At 36.6% G+C, this 18,310-nt stretch overlaps 1 protein-coding gene across 1 annotated transcript in view; it reads left to right on the top strand.

Annotated features, from left to right (window-relative positions):
* The first annotated feature begins 1,739 nt into the window (after positions 1-1,739).
* The window catches only part of LOC131066214 (thioredoxin-like protein CITRX, chloroplastic), a 74,568-nt gene continuing 57,997 nt past the window's right edge, over positions 1,740-18,310 (top strand). Inside the window, exon 1 of the mRNA XM_058000926.2 lies at positions 1,740-2,068. Coding sequence (XP_057856909.1) covers positions 1,754-2,068 — 315 coding nt within the window. The 5' untranslated portion in view covers positions 1,740-1,753. The remainder of the gene's footprint in view (positions 2,069-18,310) is intronic.

The raw sequence follows: 18,310 nt of genomic DNA, 5'->3' as shown, positions 1-18,310 counted from the left end.
TCTTTGTATAGCAACTTCAGTATGTCCTCATCTTTGGTTTCATCATGTAGATCACCCCATTTGGTGAAGGTAGTTGGCTTGCATTTGATAGTAACAATGGATGCGTGTTGGGATGGTTGTGGTTTGCCATAAGTTATAGGAGAATGAGGCAATTGTCCAATGTAAAATGATTTCTCTAAGGTATATTCACCAATTCCTTGCTCTTTGATTTTAGCCTTCATCTTGGGTTGGTTGGAATTGGAAGTGGAAGCTTTGGAAAGTGAATCAAGATCAATGTACAAAGTGAAAGGAGTGGCTTCTCGATTGTTTGGTACCATTGCTTTGGGTTTGAGCTTGATATTGTTGTAGTATATGAATGGATTTGGATAACTAGGAATATTGATTTCTATTATGTGGGAATTTTATGCATTGGTGGAAGGTGGAAGGAACATCTTGCATGGCATGAATCTGTGGTTAGCCTAGAAGAAGGATGTATGGGAGATCAAGGTCTAGAACTCGGCAAACCACGTCTTTTACTACTAGTTCGACTCTAACTGACAATGTGACAGATCCCTTCGATGAATGTTTTGCATTGTTATAGGTTTTTATGGTGATCTTCTTCTTAGAATCTACATCCCTTTCAAAGAACCCCATAGCTGTAACCAATTTCAAGGTGCAAATATTGAGACCCACTCCTCCATCTATCACAACTCGTTTGATTTGGTGTTTATGAATGAAGGCTTCAACATGGAGGGCTACATTATGTGGTTGTTGAGCAACTACATCATCATGTTTGGTGAATGTGAGGTAAGATGACCCACCATGGCTTGAAATTGATCCACATTAAAGTCAATAGGTATGGATAACTTTGACACCCCCTCTCTTTTCACCACTTCCTTCCTCACTTTGCCTAGGTTGAAACTCTTACACGTCCATCAAGACTAAAGCCCCCCAAAAAGGAAAGTGAGGGCATTTTTAGGTATCTATAATTACATACATCCCATAGGTATTGGGTTAAATTAAACATCTCGTCCACAATGGTTGTCATAATGTTGGATTAAGGGGGGGAGAAAGATGTGAGTAGAGGGGTAATGGAGGCTTCAATGTTCCCAAGTTGGTGTGGCAACTTGAAGGAAGTTTTGGATTTGACAATTTTGTATTTAGGTTTTGCGATTGATAAGAGTGTTGGTTTGCTATGTTCCCTCCTTATAACGATTTGTGGGCTTCCTTCATTGTTGGAGTTGTGGGCATTGATGTGAAAGTGCAAAAATAGAAAACAAATTGGGGAGTAAATTTTTGTAAGGAGGTTAGTGCAGTGTTTGGTGCTTTAAAGGTAGATTGGTCATTCACATTTGTTTCTGGGGACTTACTGCTGAAGGAGGATGTTGCTAGTGCGTGAGGAGCTGAAGGTGATGAAACATCTTAAACATGATGGCTCTATTAATCGATATAGTCTATATGAATGAAGTTTTTTATTGTATAAACTTATAATTAACTATAATCTTAATAGTCGAATGTAAAGATTTTGATTCATCCTCTCACTTTTCGAAGCTTTAAAAATGTATATATTTTTGTTAATATCAATATAATGAAACCACTCTCCAACTACAATTTCCTCATAAAAAAATAGAATTTTTTTTTATAAAAACAATCTACACAAGTACCAAAGTTGTACTTGTTAAAATTTAATATTATAAAAATTAGTATGATTATAATTAATATTATATATTGCTTTCATTAGAGTAATTATAATCTTACAAACACAATTTCATACATGCAAATATCCTATCACATAGGTACCAAGTTTTGCGAAAACCCAAAAAGAATGGCCTCCATCTCACCCTCAATCCATACCAATCTCGAGACACCATCACCAGCTCCATCATCAGGAACATCACCATTCAAATTCCAAACTGGTGGAAGGGGTAGACAGTCCCTTCCCATTTCTATATCTTCATCCAAAAGAGAAGGAATCTCCCTTACGGCTTACAAACACAAGCAACACTACATACAAAATTTAAAGGTGTCTGCAATCTCTGAGCCGTCATCGGCAACAAGCTCAAGCTATGTCGAACCAGACTATCTAGTGGTAAGCTTCTATTCTCTCTTCGCTACATCCAGCACACAAAATTTTGGTTTTCCTCGCCAAGTCCTTGTATTGTCAAATGGGTACTTTTATTTTCCGAATAAGTGGTCAGGTGGGTGCTTTTTCTTTCTTTCATCGAAGAATCGAATTGGTCAAGTGGGTACAATGCTTTGATTAATAAAATGTGATCGGTACGACCTATTGGCCATTTGGGATTTTGCGCTGTATAGTTGATGGTAATCGATTCATACTTGAATTTTTTTTCGTGTTTTTTCTCCCTGGTTAACCTCTGATAGAATTAGCTGCAATGACACTGTTTGCATTTGCCTACCAATGGTTGCGAATACAAGCTTATTGGATTTGAAAATGAAATGCAAATATAAAGAAAAGAATTGAAAAAAGCCAAAAAAACACCAACTGAATGCAAGCATTGTCCTCTTCATCCACAATGACTATGCAATTTGGTTTTTTCTTCATCCAAGTTCTGTATCGAATAGAATTGGTTAAGTAGGTTTTTCTGTAATCCTAAGAATCAGATATGGGCAGTCTGTCCTATTGTCCATGTGGGATTATGTGCTTTATAAGTTTATGTAGCTGGTAGCCTATCCATGTGGTTGAGTGGTTAGTTGGGTTTTTTCTTGTTTAAATCACCTATGCTAGAATTAGGTGTAGGGATTCGTGTTTTGAATCATTTTCCTACTTGTGATTGTTAGTTCTAGCTTAATGGAATAAGAACAGGAACTTGGACTACATCCTTCCCATTAGACTGTCTGCAAGGCTTAGGTACAGAAAGAAATGAGATTTTTTTAAAAACTAGAACAACAATACCTATAACATACTGTTTGCAAGAGCAGAAGAATATAAGTTTTTCTTAAAACTACAAAAACAATGCCTACAGCAGACAATGTGTAAGCACAGAAGAATAGGAGATACTCCATGCCATTGGTTGTCGTAATATGTTCAGGTCACTTGTGTGTTTCTGCGCTTGATGCATCTATCCATGTCTTTTTAGTTAAGTGGCCTTATTGGTTATACATATTAAATGCAACAGAGTTCTAGTTAAGTGGGTGCTTATATATTATTGCTGTTAACGAACTGCATTGATCTCATCGTAAAGTGTTGCGAAGATAGTAGAATAAGGGATTTTATTGCTTCGGGTTCTGTTAGAATGTTTTAGGTCATAATCATATTGCCATGCTTAATGCTTATGTCTATTTCTTTGAGATTATTCCATGTTCGTAGTTAAGTGGCCTTATTAACTAGACAGGTCCACACATTGGAGTTTCAATTGAGTGGTTGCTTTTGTATGGTTTCTCTTAATGATCCCCTTTGGTCTTCTAGCAGACTGTCTGCATGCACAAAAGAATAAGAGATCTTTTTCTATGGTTTGTTTTGGATCTCTTACGTTACAATTGTGTTACTATGCTTAATGATGCTATTTATGTCTTTAAGTTCAATTGCTGTTCTTTGTTAAGTGGGCTTTATTGGTTATACATTTGAACTAAGTCATAGAGTTTGCCAAATTTTGGCCATGGAGTTTGGAATTTGGCAAACTCAAAAGAAAACCTAAAAAATCATTATAGTTTGGTCAAAAATTCCCATAGAATACATCTTAGGTTTTTCTACTAAAATATATATTTTAAAAGGGAGTCTTTGGGTGTTTATAATTTGTGCCACTTGTGTTGAATTCATTGGCCGACATGTTGACTGCTACAGATTTAGACAATTAAGATGAGTTTGGGAGTATATGTTTAGGCAACTAAAATTTTGAAATCTTGTGCTGTAGAATATTGTATTTCCGAATCTCATTGCTGGCTAGGCATGTTCAATTGGCTAGATGTGCTCGACTCCCCAACGTGTTCGTGAATTGCGGGCATCTCTCTCTTGTGACTCCGATATCTGAAGTGTCCTTGTTCAATCAATTAGTCAGTAACCACTTTCTTTGTCATGGAACACTTCCCTAATTGACTTGCTATTGTCGAGGACAAATTTAGGTTTTGTTTTTGAAATAAAATTTAATATCTTTATATTTTGTTTTTTAAACTATTTGTTTTTTTATTTGATATTAAAATTAAATATTTATATTTAAATTAGATTTTCAATAATAATATATTTATTATTTATATATTAAAAATATTAAAATTAAAATTTTACACACACAAAGATTACAATGTTTTTTAACTATAATGTATTCAAATTTTACATTATATTGTTATATTTTATTGTCAGTATATTTGTTTTTTTTTGATTGTTAAGTTGCTACCAAAAGGGGGTAGCACTTATACATTGTCAACAACTTATATTTTCCTTAGCTAGGAATTCATTTACCAATTACACAGATTTAGAGCCTAAGTAAACTATTAAAGCAAGGGTTCTTTAGTGCCCGTGATGAATCAAAAATCTCGTGCCTTCAGATAGCTCAAAAGCTTGCTCTATCTAAATAGGAGAAAGGATGTGACTTGTATGGGCAATGAAGAAATTAAATGTTTCCATGTTGTCTCTTCTATACCTTCACAAAACATGTAATAACTTGCTTGAGTTCTTTTCTTTCACGTGCATTAGCTATGTCGAATATCCTCGCAATGGAATCAACCTGTGGCAAAATGTTAAGGCCTCGATACCATTTGAAGCTTTTGATTTCAGTTGAACATTAGTGAGGTTCTTAGCAACCAAAGAGCCCCGCATTTTTTTTCCCATCACAAGTGCGAAGTTTTCCAAAAAGGTATCTAGTATTTGGTGGTTGTTAATGTGCCTTCCTCAAGCATCTCGTGTCCAATAATCTTCCTGATTGTGCTTTCAACGTCTGTGTACTCGAACCTGAATACTCTCCAAAGCTATGCAGAGGCCTCTTCTTTATTGCATAGGCACCTTATCCCTGAGACTTGCATTGTGGATTTTGTGATGGGAAGATGTTGAGGTGCGATATTTATGTGTCTTTAGGAGATATCAAGGAATTGTGTGAATCTCAATCTATACCATTCTAACCTTTTGCTTTTAGTGAAGTATTGTTTTATTGGTCTGAAATTTGTCATTCCTTGATCCATCAACTTCCGATGAGTTGATCTCACATGGGAATATTGTCCCAGGTATGATAGTTTTTCAGGTTAATCTCACTAGAATCCATGCCACATTCTTTATTTGCCAAGATATTGTGGGATTTCCTTCATGGAAAAAATGAGAAAAGGGATATGAACCTAGCCTTGTTGAGCAATGTTCGTATCGATTCGACAATATTCTTAAGCTTCCAATAAATTATTCTCTAGTTGCAAATTGTGTTCATGCACATTTGGGAGTTTCCTTCAATGTCTATGTCTATGTCTATGATATTTTCTCTTATACATAATTGAAGTCCAATTAATAGATCCATGAATTTTGCTTCATTATTTGTGCCATCCGGAAGTTTCTTTGCAACTGCCCATTTCAATTCGCCCTTCTTGTTCTTGATTGCAATGCTAGCACTTGATGTTCTAGGATTACCTCAAGCAACACCATTGAAATTCATCTTTAGTTTTCCATGTTGTGGTGGGGTTCATTTAGTTTTAGCTCAACTAGTTGTTGTTGGGTGTAAGAGCCATAATTTTGGGGAATGTGGGGGGAATTCCATTTTTCCATGATCGTTCTAATCCAACAAGTGAAGGGGTGAGTATCAGAGGAGGCAAGTTTAGCCATAATTACTTCACAACACCTTCCTCAATTTTCTTAATTACTGATTCCACGTTGTTGTCTTCCCTTTTGAAAATCCTACAGTTCCTTCCTTCCAAATTTCTCATATCAACATTGATGGGGAGGAGATCCAAATACCTTCCCAAACAAAGAATTGAATTCTAGGTCAACTTATAAAGAGTTATTGAATGTCACATGGTAAAGCTTCACATCAGTGTGGACAAGAGCATAACCGTTCCCAAAATCTTTTGGCAAATTGGCAATCGATTAGTAGATGGTTGGTAGTCTCCTTCATAGGTTCGCACCACATTGGGACTAGGCAGCAATACCAATTGCATTAAGATAGTCACCCATAAGAATTCTTTTATGTAGCGTCGTCCAAGCAAAGGCTCTGGCCCTTGGAAGACACAATTTACTCCAACATAATTCTATAGGCTAAACCGAGCTTGTGCCTAGCATTGATTGTATTTTATATCCTATTTTGACCTTATATGCTCCCGATTTCAATCTAGTCCATATTATCTTGTCATTTAATTGATTGGGGAATATCTTCCTTTTCTTCAATTCTTTGATTAAAGCTTGGTTGGAGGCCCAAGATATGGGTAATGCATCAATTTTCGCCCAATCCCATTTGGTGCCATTGTGTAAAGGCCTTATGAAATCCTTAACATATGTTGGTATGCTTAAAACCATATTACGGAGAGCAGGTAGTGCTGGAATATCAATCAAAGGGCGAAGGCTATTCTATGAATCCATCCAATATTTAGCTCTTTCACCATTATTAATAACTCATGAGATATGATTTGTTATCAAGCTTGTATATCTTAGCATAAAGTTCCAAATGTGAGGTCCATGTGAAGGATTGGGGTTAGTGAGGATTTGTTGATTAATGAGGATTCATTCTCTATCTTCTGAATCTAAGATATTTCGTTTGTATTATTTGACACCATTGTATTGAGGGATTTTCATACATCTTCCAGATAAGCTTTGCACCTAGGGCTTTATTTTGTTTTTCTATCTCTTTGATCCCAATACCCCCAAAACCTTTCTCCTTGCAAATAGTTTTCCAGCCAATTAGTGGGGTTTGGTTTTCTTTGTTTGAATCTTCTCGAAGAAATTTATTCAAGATACTTTCCATTTGACAACTGGCTTTTTGGTTACTTGAGTACTTTATAAATGGTAAATTGGAATTGCAGATAGCACTACCTTGAGCATCTGAATTTTCCTAGTTAGAGTTAGCCATTTCCCTTTCCATGACGTAGCCTTTGTTCTACATTTGTTAACCATTTTGTCCCATAGACATGTCTTCATTGCCCACTTGAGGGATTCCCAAGCATTTACTTGGAAGAACACCTTTATTGAAATTTAGTATGGATAAAATATGATTTTGGAGACCTTTTCTTGTGTTGAAGAAAAAAATATTGAATTTATCTTTATTAATGATTTGTCTTCAAGCTAGAGTGTATTTTTCCAATAGGAGCTTGGTAGTATTAGCTTCTTGCAAGCCTGCTTCTCCATATAATATTGTGTCATCAACAAATTGCTGATGAGTAATAGATGGAAAATCATTGGTCACCATCACACTAGTCCATATCCCTTGACTGGTGAAGGTTCTTATTGCATGTCCCAAAGCCTTAGCCATGATTACAAAAAGAGAATAGGAGAGGGGATCTCCCTGTCTCAAACTGCAATTAGGCTCGAAAAAACCACACAGACTACTATTAACCAGGACAAGGTATTGTGCACTAGAGATACATTTGTATATCCATGTTAACCAATCGTGATGAGAACCAAATTTCTTTAGAATTTTTATCAAGAATCTCCTATTGACTCTATCATATGCTTTGTTGACATCAAGTTTCAGAATCATATGCTTTGATTAGAATTTGATATGGAGTGCAAAGTTTCTTGTGCAATAATTATACTGTCTATAATGTCCCAACTTGGTTTGAATCCACTTTGTTCTTTAGATATTAATGTGTGGCAGAATAAACTTTAAGCGATTTGCCATTACTATTGATACAATCTTGTATATTGTATTGCAAAGTGAAATTGGGCAGAAGTCTACAAAGGAATGTGGATCTGAATTTTTCAGTATCAAATATCAATGCAATAAATGTTGAATTGATTTCCTTGAGCATTCCTTTCTATTCCTTAAGATATTCAATCGCAGACCAGACATCATCACCCAAAACATCCCAGTATTTTTGATAAAATAAGGCTGGAAAACCATTGAGTTGGAGAGATTTATCGGGGTGCAGCTAATAAACAACTTTTCTTTCCCCTTCTTTTGATATCAAATCTATGACCATTTTGTTGTCAGCCTTTGAAATTATAGTGGGGATGAAATTGCAGAATGTTTCTTGCTCGGGAAGATTTGTGGCATTGCTGCATGCTAACATGCTTTGAAAGTAATTAATAGCCTCATTTGTTGGAACGTGTCCAATGTCTCCTTTCGGAGTTCTTCATGACATGGTTTAATAGCCTCTTGCGAGATCTTTAATTGGGATGGTAGTAGTTTTCTAAACATATGCGCCTTTTGGGAAAAATGGTTAGCTCAATTGACTACAAGTAGTTTTAGAGTGGGGTTGTGGGTTCGAATCCCTTTGGGCAACGCTGAGGGGGAGATTGTTGGAACGTGTCCAGCATCCCCTCTTGGGATTTGTGACATGGTTTGGTATCCTTCTGTGAGATCCTTAATTGGGACGGTAGTGCTTTCCTAAACAAGTGTTTCTTTTGGGAAAAACAACCAACTCAACTCACTACATCATCTTGAATCTCTCTTTGTCCACTGAGAAGGGTAGTTTCTGATTAATGAACTGAAGTGATTCTATTTTGTGCTCTTCATATCTTCATGGAAATGTGGAAGAATTTTGTGTTCAAATCACTATCTCGCAGCCATGTTTTGCAAGATTTGGATCACCAATAGATCTCCTCCCTACCCAAGAGCTCTAAATAGTCCTTTAGGATTTTTTTTTTTTCACAGTCCTCAAAAAACTCCCATGTTAGATCACCTTTTGATTTGGAGCATCTAATTTTGCGTCTATTCTCTCTTTTTCCGTAAATATATTTTTGAAGGAATTGATATTTGAGTCCTTCAATTTGTGTTTAATTGCAATAAATTTCTTTGCTATCATGAACATTTTCAAGCCTTTGGGAACTTGGGTACTTGTCCAGCATTCTTTGATGAGTCCTTTATGAGGTTCGTTTCTTAATCACATCTTTTCAAAGTTCAAAGGATTCCTAGGAGGGGTGCTATCATTAGATATGTTGAGAGTTACCGGGAAACAATCAGATCTTGAAATTTGTAAAATGAAAGAATCCACTAAGATGGGGAGCTGACACCAATTTGATGGTACAAGAAATTTGTGTAGTCATTTTTCAATGTTGATAAAACCTTTTCAATGATTTGTGCAAGTGAACTCATCATATTTTGGGGGAAAGTCAATAAGATCATTATTATCAACAAATTTCTTGAAATCTATCTGACTTCAACTTTCATGATTTAACCTGCCTTTCTTTTTGTAGGTTATAGAATAGTTTATAAATACCTCCCAAGAATGATAATTTCTTTATTATTGAAACCATAAATGAAGTTTGAGATTTCAGACGATATGTTTAGTTTTTCTTTTGTTTTGATTGGTCCATACACATTGATGAGCGTGATGGAGAAATTTGAACCATTGTGAGTGATTCAGGATGTCAACCTAGCTCACTAAGGTCTTAATAGTGTGCTAATACTATTGGAAGCACCATCAGTAGGAACAAACATATCATCCCATCCAAAACATTGCTTTCTGAAAATTTCTCTAGCTTCTTTTGAGAGTTTTGTCTCCTGGAGGAGGATAATATCAATGTCCATCGTTTGTAAGTGGCGCTTGAGTAGGTGCTGATTGTTAGGGGTATTCAAGCCCCTAAGATTCCTTGTTCCAATTGAGCTCTAAGGGAGGGGTTTCCTCCCTTAGTCATCAAAAACTTGTTAGTGGTAGTTTGACTGTCTATAGCAACATCTTTCGCATGTTGCATTGTGCTAGGTTTTTGGCCCTTCTTTTTGCTTATTTTCAAGTTTGGCTTCAAAATCTTTGAAGTGGCTTGATTGATTGTTTGAGGATCCAACAATCCAATTTCATCCTCTTTCCCATAATCGTTAGACAAACCATTTGAATCCTGTTGAATTAGTTCAAAATTGTTAACTTGATGTGTACCAGTAGTGATGGAGATCAATGCATGGTTTGCAACATCAATTTCATGACCCGGGACTATCATGCTAGGGGCGGTAATAGGAGCAAGGAAATTTGGCTTCTCTAGCTGTGTTCTCATTTCTTTGGGTAGGACATCGATGATCAGAACAACAGTTGGATCTTTTGCGATCTTATCTGTTGGAAATGTTGTCATTGATGTCAAGGCTATAGACGATTCAAAGTCGTCACTGATGTCAAAGTATATGAGCATTGATTAAGGAAAAATATTGTCATTGATGTTATGATGATTCTTGTTGAGGATATGGATAACTGTGTGTTGGCGCTGTTATGGTAACATAGGTTTGGCTGATAGAAATGATTGATTCATTCCAAAAGAGATGGGTGCAATAAATGCAGAGAAATTCAGCATGGTTGCTTGTGGATGGCATTACACCATTGCAGTTTCAGATTCGGTAATTTGTACACATAACTAATGGACAGCAATTATCATGGGAGAAGTTAATATTATGATTATGATTTATCAATATGAACAGCAACGATATTGCACATATAGTAAAAGCAATTATGTTCAAAAATTTATAAAAAAACAAAAGCTATATAAGACAAATTTTGTCGCATTCAAATTTGTCTTATTCAAAATGAAGAAGAGGTATGATTCAGATTTGAACTTATAAAAGACAAATATTGAATAATACAAAACCATCCTTCATATAAGACAATTTGTTTTATCTAATATGCAAGAGAAAGGTGCGATATAAATAATCACCCAAATTAAAGTGTTTTAAAAAGGTAGCGATTGATATGGTTTAAAGGCTCTAATTAAAGTGGAGCGATTCAGTATAAAAAGACAATGAGATGTGAGAGAATTTAAAGATTAATAAAAAGTCTAAAAGGTAGCAATTAGAAAAAGCATTTACAGCTTAATAAATGCAATGATTTGTTTAAAACAATTAATAATCCAAAGGCAGCATTTATTAGTGAAGAGTTGTGATTTGTTTTCAGAGGTTTTAATATTTGATAAAATTTGTGTCTCTTTGTTAAGAGATGCCTTCCTTCATAGAGGCAAGAAGATATAAAAAGAGAAGAAGTGAATAAGAAGATGTGTGGAAATACAATAATATATCAGTTCAAATAAAAGCAGATCTACAGCAGTCTAGAATAAATTTTGTGTGGAAGAAAAAGAGATATGAATGGAGAAGTGAATAAAAGATAAATCAATCAAACATTAGCAGTTTTCTGAAGCATAACAGCAAAAGAATAAATGGGATTTACGCAGATTTGAAAAGGGATAAATGCAATATCATTCCAGTAGATTTGCAAAGATAAGAGTGTGGAGATTTGAAGATAAATCAGGTATACACCAGCATATATATAAGTACGTCTTTCAGATTTAGAGCAGATTAAGAGAGCAGAAGTGTATGTGAAGTCATTCAATGATAATTACCTCAGTTTGAGCAGACCAAGAGCAGAAACGTTTAAAGGGGATTTTAATATGAAGATGATACATCTCATATAATCATGTGTGTAAAGGAAGGATTATATCATGCATCATACAGAGGCAGATTTGAGAGAGAAGTATATGCAGATCTAAAAAGAAGAGTATAAGATATTAGATTGCAGATTTGATAAGAAGAGTATGAGAAGATAGATTGCAGATTTAATAAGAAGTATATAGCAAATTTACATGAGAAGATTGAGATCATAGTCTTGGCAGATTTATGATCAATTTATAGTAGATTTGAGAAGTAGATTATAACAGTTTGAATAAAAAGAGAGATCAAAATTTGTGTAGAAATAAGATTATTCATGCTTCTAATATTTGATAAGGTGGAAATGGGAATGAGGGGTTGGTGCCTCTAGTGGGCTAGTGCTCATGAATTGAATGAGGGGTTGATGCCTCTAGTAGGTTGAGCCTATGAAATTTATAAAAGATTATTATATAATCAAGTAATTGTTGTTGTTTTCCGTAAGAGTTTCCACATAAATTTTGTGTTATTGTGTTCTTCTCATGTGCATGATTATTGAAATTGAGTAAATGATGTTATTGTGATTGATAAAGTTTAAATTGATAAAAGTTGTTATTTTGATTAACCCCCCTCTCAGTATAATCATGTGCTCATCATTATCTTCTTGTTGATAGGTGTTTTGTGACCACACACCAACACAGAATAAAGTGCCAAAGGACACTCTATCCTCTCTTGAGCAAAAACCCCTTGTGTGCTAAGATTGTGATGATCATAGAGGTGACTCCAAGGTTCCCATTGCGAACTTGCGACTTTATGTTGGATATGAGCTCGTTTGGCTTGATTTTTTGCTGGTAATCCAAGAGGACTTACGTTTGAATTGTTCTTCACTTCTTTTGCAATGCTGGCTGAAACTTCTTCATTGGATTTTGCAATCTCGTGATGCTTCTTCTTCGAACATACATAACTGAAATGAACTGAAATTAAAGGGGAAAGGGTTAGAAGGATCTAAATGTACTCCTAAGGACAATGATATCAATGGATAGTGCTCTAATGGACAAATTCCAAATAAACCAAGTTCTGCTTTGCCAAGATCAATTATAACTCCACAAGAACTGGTGCAATCTTCCAAGGGTTATGCAAAGAATTTCCATATCATAATGAACACCATCATAACGAACAATGCACATTCAATGATTGAAGTTAAGCATCAATATAAAAAGGCTCAGGCTACCTTTACATTGCAACTTATAATCAATAAGATGCAAAAAGTATGAGCCATGGAAATTCATCAAACACCATTACATTCTCCATTGAAATCAAAGCACTTTATCTAACAATTGAGAAATTGGAAGAACACCATGCAACAAGTTGAAATAAACATGAATCCACCATATCTTCAATGAAATCAAACTTTATTTCTCCAAGTCTTACAATAATGTCTTCTCCTTCTCCTACTCAACTTCTACTCTAAGGAGCAAGAGCTCTCTACTTGAACTAATGAGCTATCTATCTAATGAATTACAAATGACAAGGTAGGGCCTTTTATAGAGATCCTCCCACAAATGAACGACCAAGATTGCTTTGAAATCAAGGGCCAAGATTACACCATGCAAGCCCTAATTAGGGTTTAGACTAAAATGAACCCTTTGTGGTGTGAAGTAGTGGGCCTATCAATTAATAAGGCATCTCGCTCATCATGCATTTAATGGCCCATCATTCCAAGTAAGGCAGCCACTATGCATTAAATAGCCCACCACTTCATTATTCATTTAATAGCTCATTGCTCAAAATAGGGCGCCCACTATCCCTTTCCTTGGTGGCCAGTGCAATGAATCTGGTCATGACGGCTGGGAGACATTTGATTGGCTGGAGAGGGTGACAGGGGACCACCTCAACATGTTGGACACCATGTGGACTTGATGACTCACCATGAAGAATATTATGAGGAATATTCCATTTTGCATCATTTTGTGATCAAGGTTCTAACTTTGATTAACTTTTTTAAAATTATCTTTCCTTGATCGTTTTCTTCCTTCCATGTACTTGCTTGGGAATTCACCTTCTTGGAATATCTTTCCTTGTCGACAATTCTTTTATTCTTCAAGTCTTTCATACTTGAATTGGATCTCATGAACTTTGAATGTCTTCCTTGAATGTCTGGAATTGGAATTTTGCCTCCTTGCTCTTTCTTGATTGGGATCTTGGACTTCTGGAGGAAATTCAAGATAGTTGTAAATTATTTTCATTTGTACTTGCTTGAATCTTGAGGTCTTTCAACTGGCATTCTCTGGAATTGGAATTCCTTTATGCTTGAACTTCTGGAGACTAGATTTCTTCTTAAACTTAGATGTCATAAATTGGATTTGCTCATTTTGGACCTTCGTGCCTCTTGACGTCTTGATGTTGTCTTTGGATTTGGATAGATGAATTCTTGCTATTTTATCATTTTCTGACATTTTGCAATTGGGCGCATTTGGGGCTTGGAGAAGGAATTTCGCCATACTTAGTCAAATTTTAGAATTTCCATTTTTGAGGAATCCTTGAGTGCCTGTCAATCTTGGAGAGAGAAAATTCTTCCCTAGTGGAATTTTGCCTTGAAGGAATTTTTTTAATGTTCATGTATACTTTGTCTTGAAGGGAGTTTTTTCTGACAATCGACCATTTTTTCACGTCCAAGGAATTTTATCTCGTTCGGAGTCTTGAAGAGAGAAATCTTCCATACTTGGTCAATTTTCTTGTCCTGTAAATTTTCACACTTGGGCTCAATTCTGCTGTGGTGAAGGAATTTCATCCTGGGAGGAAAATCCTCCTTGATTGGATTCTGGTGCTCTTCATCTTCCTTGGGCGCATTTTTTATGAGGTGAAGGAATTTTATAAAAACTGGAAATTCCTCCACCGGATTTTGGCGCTATCCACCTATCTCGGAGCGCATTTTTGGTGTTGTGGAGGAATTTCTTTCAAGAGGAAAATTCATCGTTAGCATGGTTTTGGTGCCCAATTCTGTCCTTGAGCGCATATTGGAAGGAGTGGAGGAATTTCCGAGAAACGAAAAATTACTCATTGACTAAGTTCTGGCGCCCATACCTCTTGCTTGGGCGCATTCTTGGGGTGATGGAGGAATTTCCTCCCTAACTTGCTCTTAGCACCCTCCAACCTTCCTTGAGTGCCGTTTTGGGGTAGAGGAGGATTTTGAGAAATTCCTTCATGACTTCTTGGTTTTTGTGCCCAAGGATAGACTCTTCCATTCCTCAAAATAGATTTTCTCATGCCTTAGCATAGATTTTCATGCCTTTTGCCATTTCAGGAAAGAATTCCAGACAGCCAAATTTTTGATCGTCCGCCTGCTTTTTCACCTTTTCCGGATTTAGAACTTGGATACTCAGGATTCCAGGAATGTTCTGCCGTCAGTGTCCTACCGGCTGCCAAAGATAGACTTGCCAAAAACAGACTAACTAAAAATAGTAAGTTCTTCCAAACATCAAATTAGGGCAAACCAGAGCACAGGGACACTTACTAAAAATAGACACTGCTAAAAATAGTAAGTTTGTTTAAATGCAAAATAGGCCAATTTGGGACGCAGTGAAACTTACTAAAAATAGTAAGTCTTCAGAATTCGCTCAAATTTCACTGGTAGCTTCCTTGAAGGGTTCTAATTTCAATGCTGTTAAGTTTTAATGATAAGATAGGTAGACAATAAGTCAAACACAAATGCACAAAATTTACCCTAGGAAAACCTTCCTCTTGAAGGTGAAAAACCTAGCAAAGAAGTTCTTTTATATATATTGATAGACAAGATGTTGTTACAATGAATCTGCTCCACTCTTTGAAGCTATATGATGGTATAGATTCTCCTAGACTGCTGTATACAATTCACAGTGCAGTATTAATGCTGAGAGATGATCTATCTAGATCAATCTGATTTCAATATCAATTTTATATGTCTTGAAGATGAGAGCACGCTGCTGCACAAGGAGTCGATCTGAAGGAGGACACGAACTGCTAAAGAATGATATCGAAACTGCTGAAGGATGATAATCTGATCTGTTGATATTATCTATATTCGAATTACCTTGGAAGTGAGAAGTGAACCGAACTTCATACCCGTATTAAGTGTACATCCAAACAACGTGATTATTCCAATAGTCGGCTTCTTATAAACCATCACGTCTCCTCATCTTTATTAGAAATCGGTTATAATATAATGGATACGTCTTCCAAGGTGGCGGAATATATATTAGTTATCTTTTATTTAACAAACCGTTTCATTCTAAATAAAAAAGTCGGTAATGTATAAAAGTTTTACAATTAAATGTGTAAGGCCAAAAGACCCTTCACACATTTGATGGCAAAGTCGGGTTTAGAAGGATCCGACCGAAGCTATCCATCAACACTCCCTCTTAGCTAGGGAGGAATCCTTCTCGACATCTGAGTTACATAGTCACATCCACCATGGCTATTCCCAGAGGGTGAGTACACACAAATGCTAAGTCATGGAGTCTCTCACATGACATCCACCATACCTACTTGCAGAGGGTGGATCCACCATACCTACTCGCAGAGGGTGGAACAAGGGCTGGAACCTCAAACTTCTCTCACAGAGAAGAATGCACAACAAGGGTTGATACCTCAAACTTCTCTCATGGAGAAGAATGCATAACAACGGTTGAAACCTCAAACTTCTCTTACAGAGAAGAATGCATAGCAAGGGCTGAAAACCTCAAACTTCTCTCACAGAGAAGAATGCTCAACAAGGGTTGATACCTCAAACTTCTCTCACAGAGAATAATGCATGACAAGGGCTTGCACCTCAAACTTCTCTCATAGAGAAGAATGTATTATAATACATATCAAGGAATCACTGATGCTGAGACTCCCTCTCAGCAAGGGCTTCATTCTCCACAATTCCAAGCTTGTCTTGAAAATGCACAAATTTCACTTTCGCAAGAGGCTTGGTGAAAATGTCAGCCGTCTGTTCCTCAGTACAAATGTATCTCAATTGAACAACATTCCTTTGTACCATATCTTTGATATAGTGGCATTGAATCTCTATATGCTTCGTTCTGTCATGAAATACTGGATTGACTGAAAGCTTCACACAGCTTTGGTTATCACAATGTATAGTAGTAGGCTCCAATGATTGTCCAAACAATCCTGCAAGGAGCTTACGAAGCCACATTGCTTCGCGAGTTGCCGCACATGCTGCAATGTATTCTGCCTTTGCAGTGCTCAGAGCTACTGAAGACTGCTTCCTGATACACCAAGAAATCATAGCAGATCCCAAGCTAAAACAACAACCAGAGTTGCTCTTCCGATCAGTAACACTTCCTGTCCAATCAGAATCAGAATATCCGTCAAGAATCAGGTCCACACTGGAAGAGTATTTCAAACCATATCCAACTGTGCCATGCAAGTATCTTAAGATATGCTTGGCTGCAACTAGATGTATCTGCCTAGGTTCACTCATGAACTGGCTAAGTGCACTCATTGCATAGCAAATATCTGGTCTAGTGTTAACTAGATACATCAAGGACCCAATCAATTGCCTGTACATAGTAGGGTCCACAAGATCTGACCTAGCTGCAGCTTCCCTCAATTTCTTCAAGTTAGTTTCCATTGGAGTGGACATGGATTTACAATCTGTCATTCCAAATCTCTTCAAGATATCGAAGTGCATGAGTCCTAAGTCCTTCATCTCGAATTCGGAAGTCAACTCCTTACATCTATCAATGAGATGATCTTCTCCAGTAACAAATAGGTCATCAACATAAAGTACCAAGATCAACATATCACCATTGAATACCTTGAAGTAAAGGTTTGGATCAACATCATTCTTGTAGAAACCCAAACCCACTAAGTATTTGTCAATTCTTTCATACCAAGCCCGAGGAGCTTGTTTAAGACCATATAGGGCTTTCTTCAATCTACACACGAGATTCTTTCCCATGAATCACGAACCCCTCAGGTTGCTCGATGTAGACCTCTTCTTCAATCACACCATTGAGAAAATCAGTCTTCACATCCATCTGATGCAACTTCCATCCCTTAGTTGCTGCAATAGCAATGATGGTTCTATTGGAAGTATAGCGAGCAACAGGAGCAAATGTTTCTTCATAGTCTATTCCCTCTTGTTGAGAGAAGCCACAAGCCACGAATCTAGCCTTGTACTTTTCAATGCTACCATCAATTGCATGTCTTATTTTGTACAACCACTTGGAAGATACAACAGACTTCCCTTTTGGTCTAGGCACAATATCCCACACATTATTCTTGAGAATGGATTGATACTCCTCATCCATTTCATCTTTCCAAACTTTTTGTTTTGAGGATTCCTCTACGCTAGAAGGTTCAAATTCAATAATATTACACATTAATGCAACATAACTAGAAAATCTTTGTGGTCTTTTGCTTTCTTTGAAAGTGCCTCTAGGAGCGGCAAACTGTTATGCTTCTTGTATAGTGTTTCTCGCCCAAAGAGGTCTCTTTTGAGACACAACAATATCTCTAGGCCCATCAGTGGGATCCAAAGGTTCAATTGGATCATTACTCATATCAGGTTCTGTAGTCTCCCTCTGAGTTTCAGGAGCATGATCGACATCCATGTCTTGAGGAGTCTCATCATCTATCTCCATGCATGAGCCCTTTGATTTCCTGAATGCAACATCTTCCTCAAATGTGACATCCCTGCTAACTTCTATTTGTTTCTGATGAGGAATATAAATGCGGTAGGCTTTGGAGGTCTCACTGTAGCCCACAAATATTCCTCTCTGGCCAGAAGGTTCCAACTTGGTTCTCTTGTCCTTGGGAATATGAACATACACATGACAACCAAATATTCTTAGGTGGCTGATATTAGGCTTGATACCTGAAAAGGCTTCTTCAGGAGCTATATTTTGTAATATCCGATGAGGACATCT

The sequence above is a fragment of the Cryptomeria japonica genome, chromosome 5 (genome assembly GCF_030272615.1).
Source record: "Cryptomeria japonica chromosome 5, Sugi_1.0, whole genome shotgun sequence".
In the NCBI taxonomy this organism is placed as follows: Eukaryota; Viridiplantae; Streptophyta; class Pinopsida; order Cupressales; family Cupressaceae; genus Cryptomeria; species Cryptomeria japonica.
The sequence above is the reverse complement of the archived record's forward strand: the minus strand, read 5'-3'. Positions and strand labels throughout refer to the sequence as shown.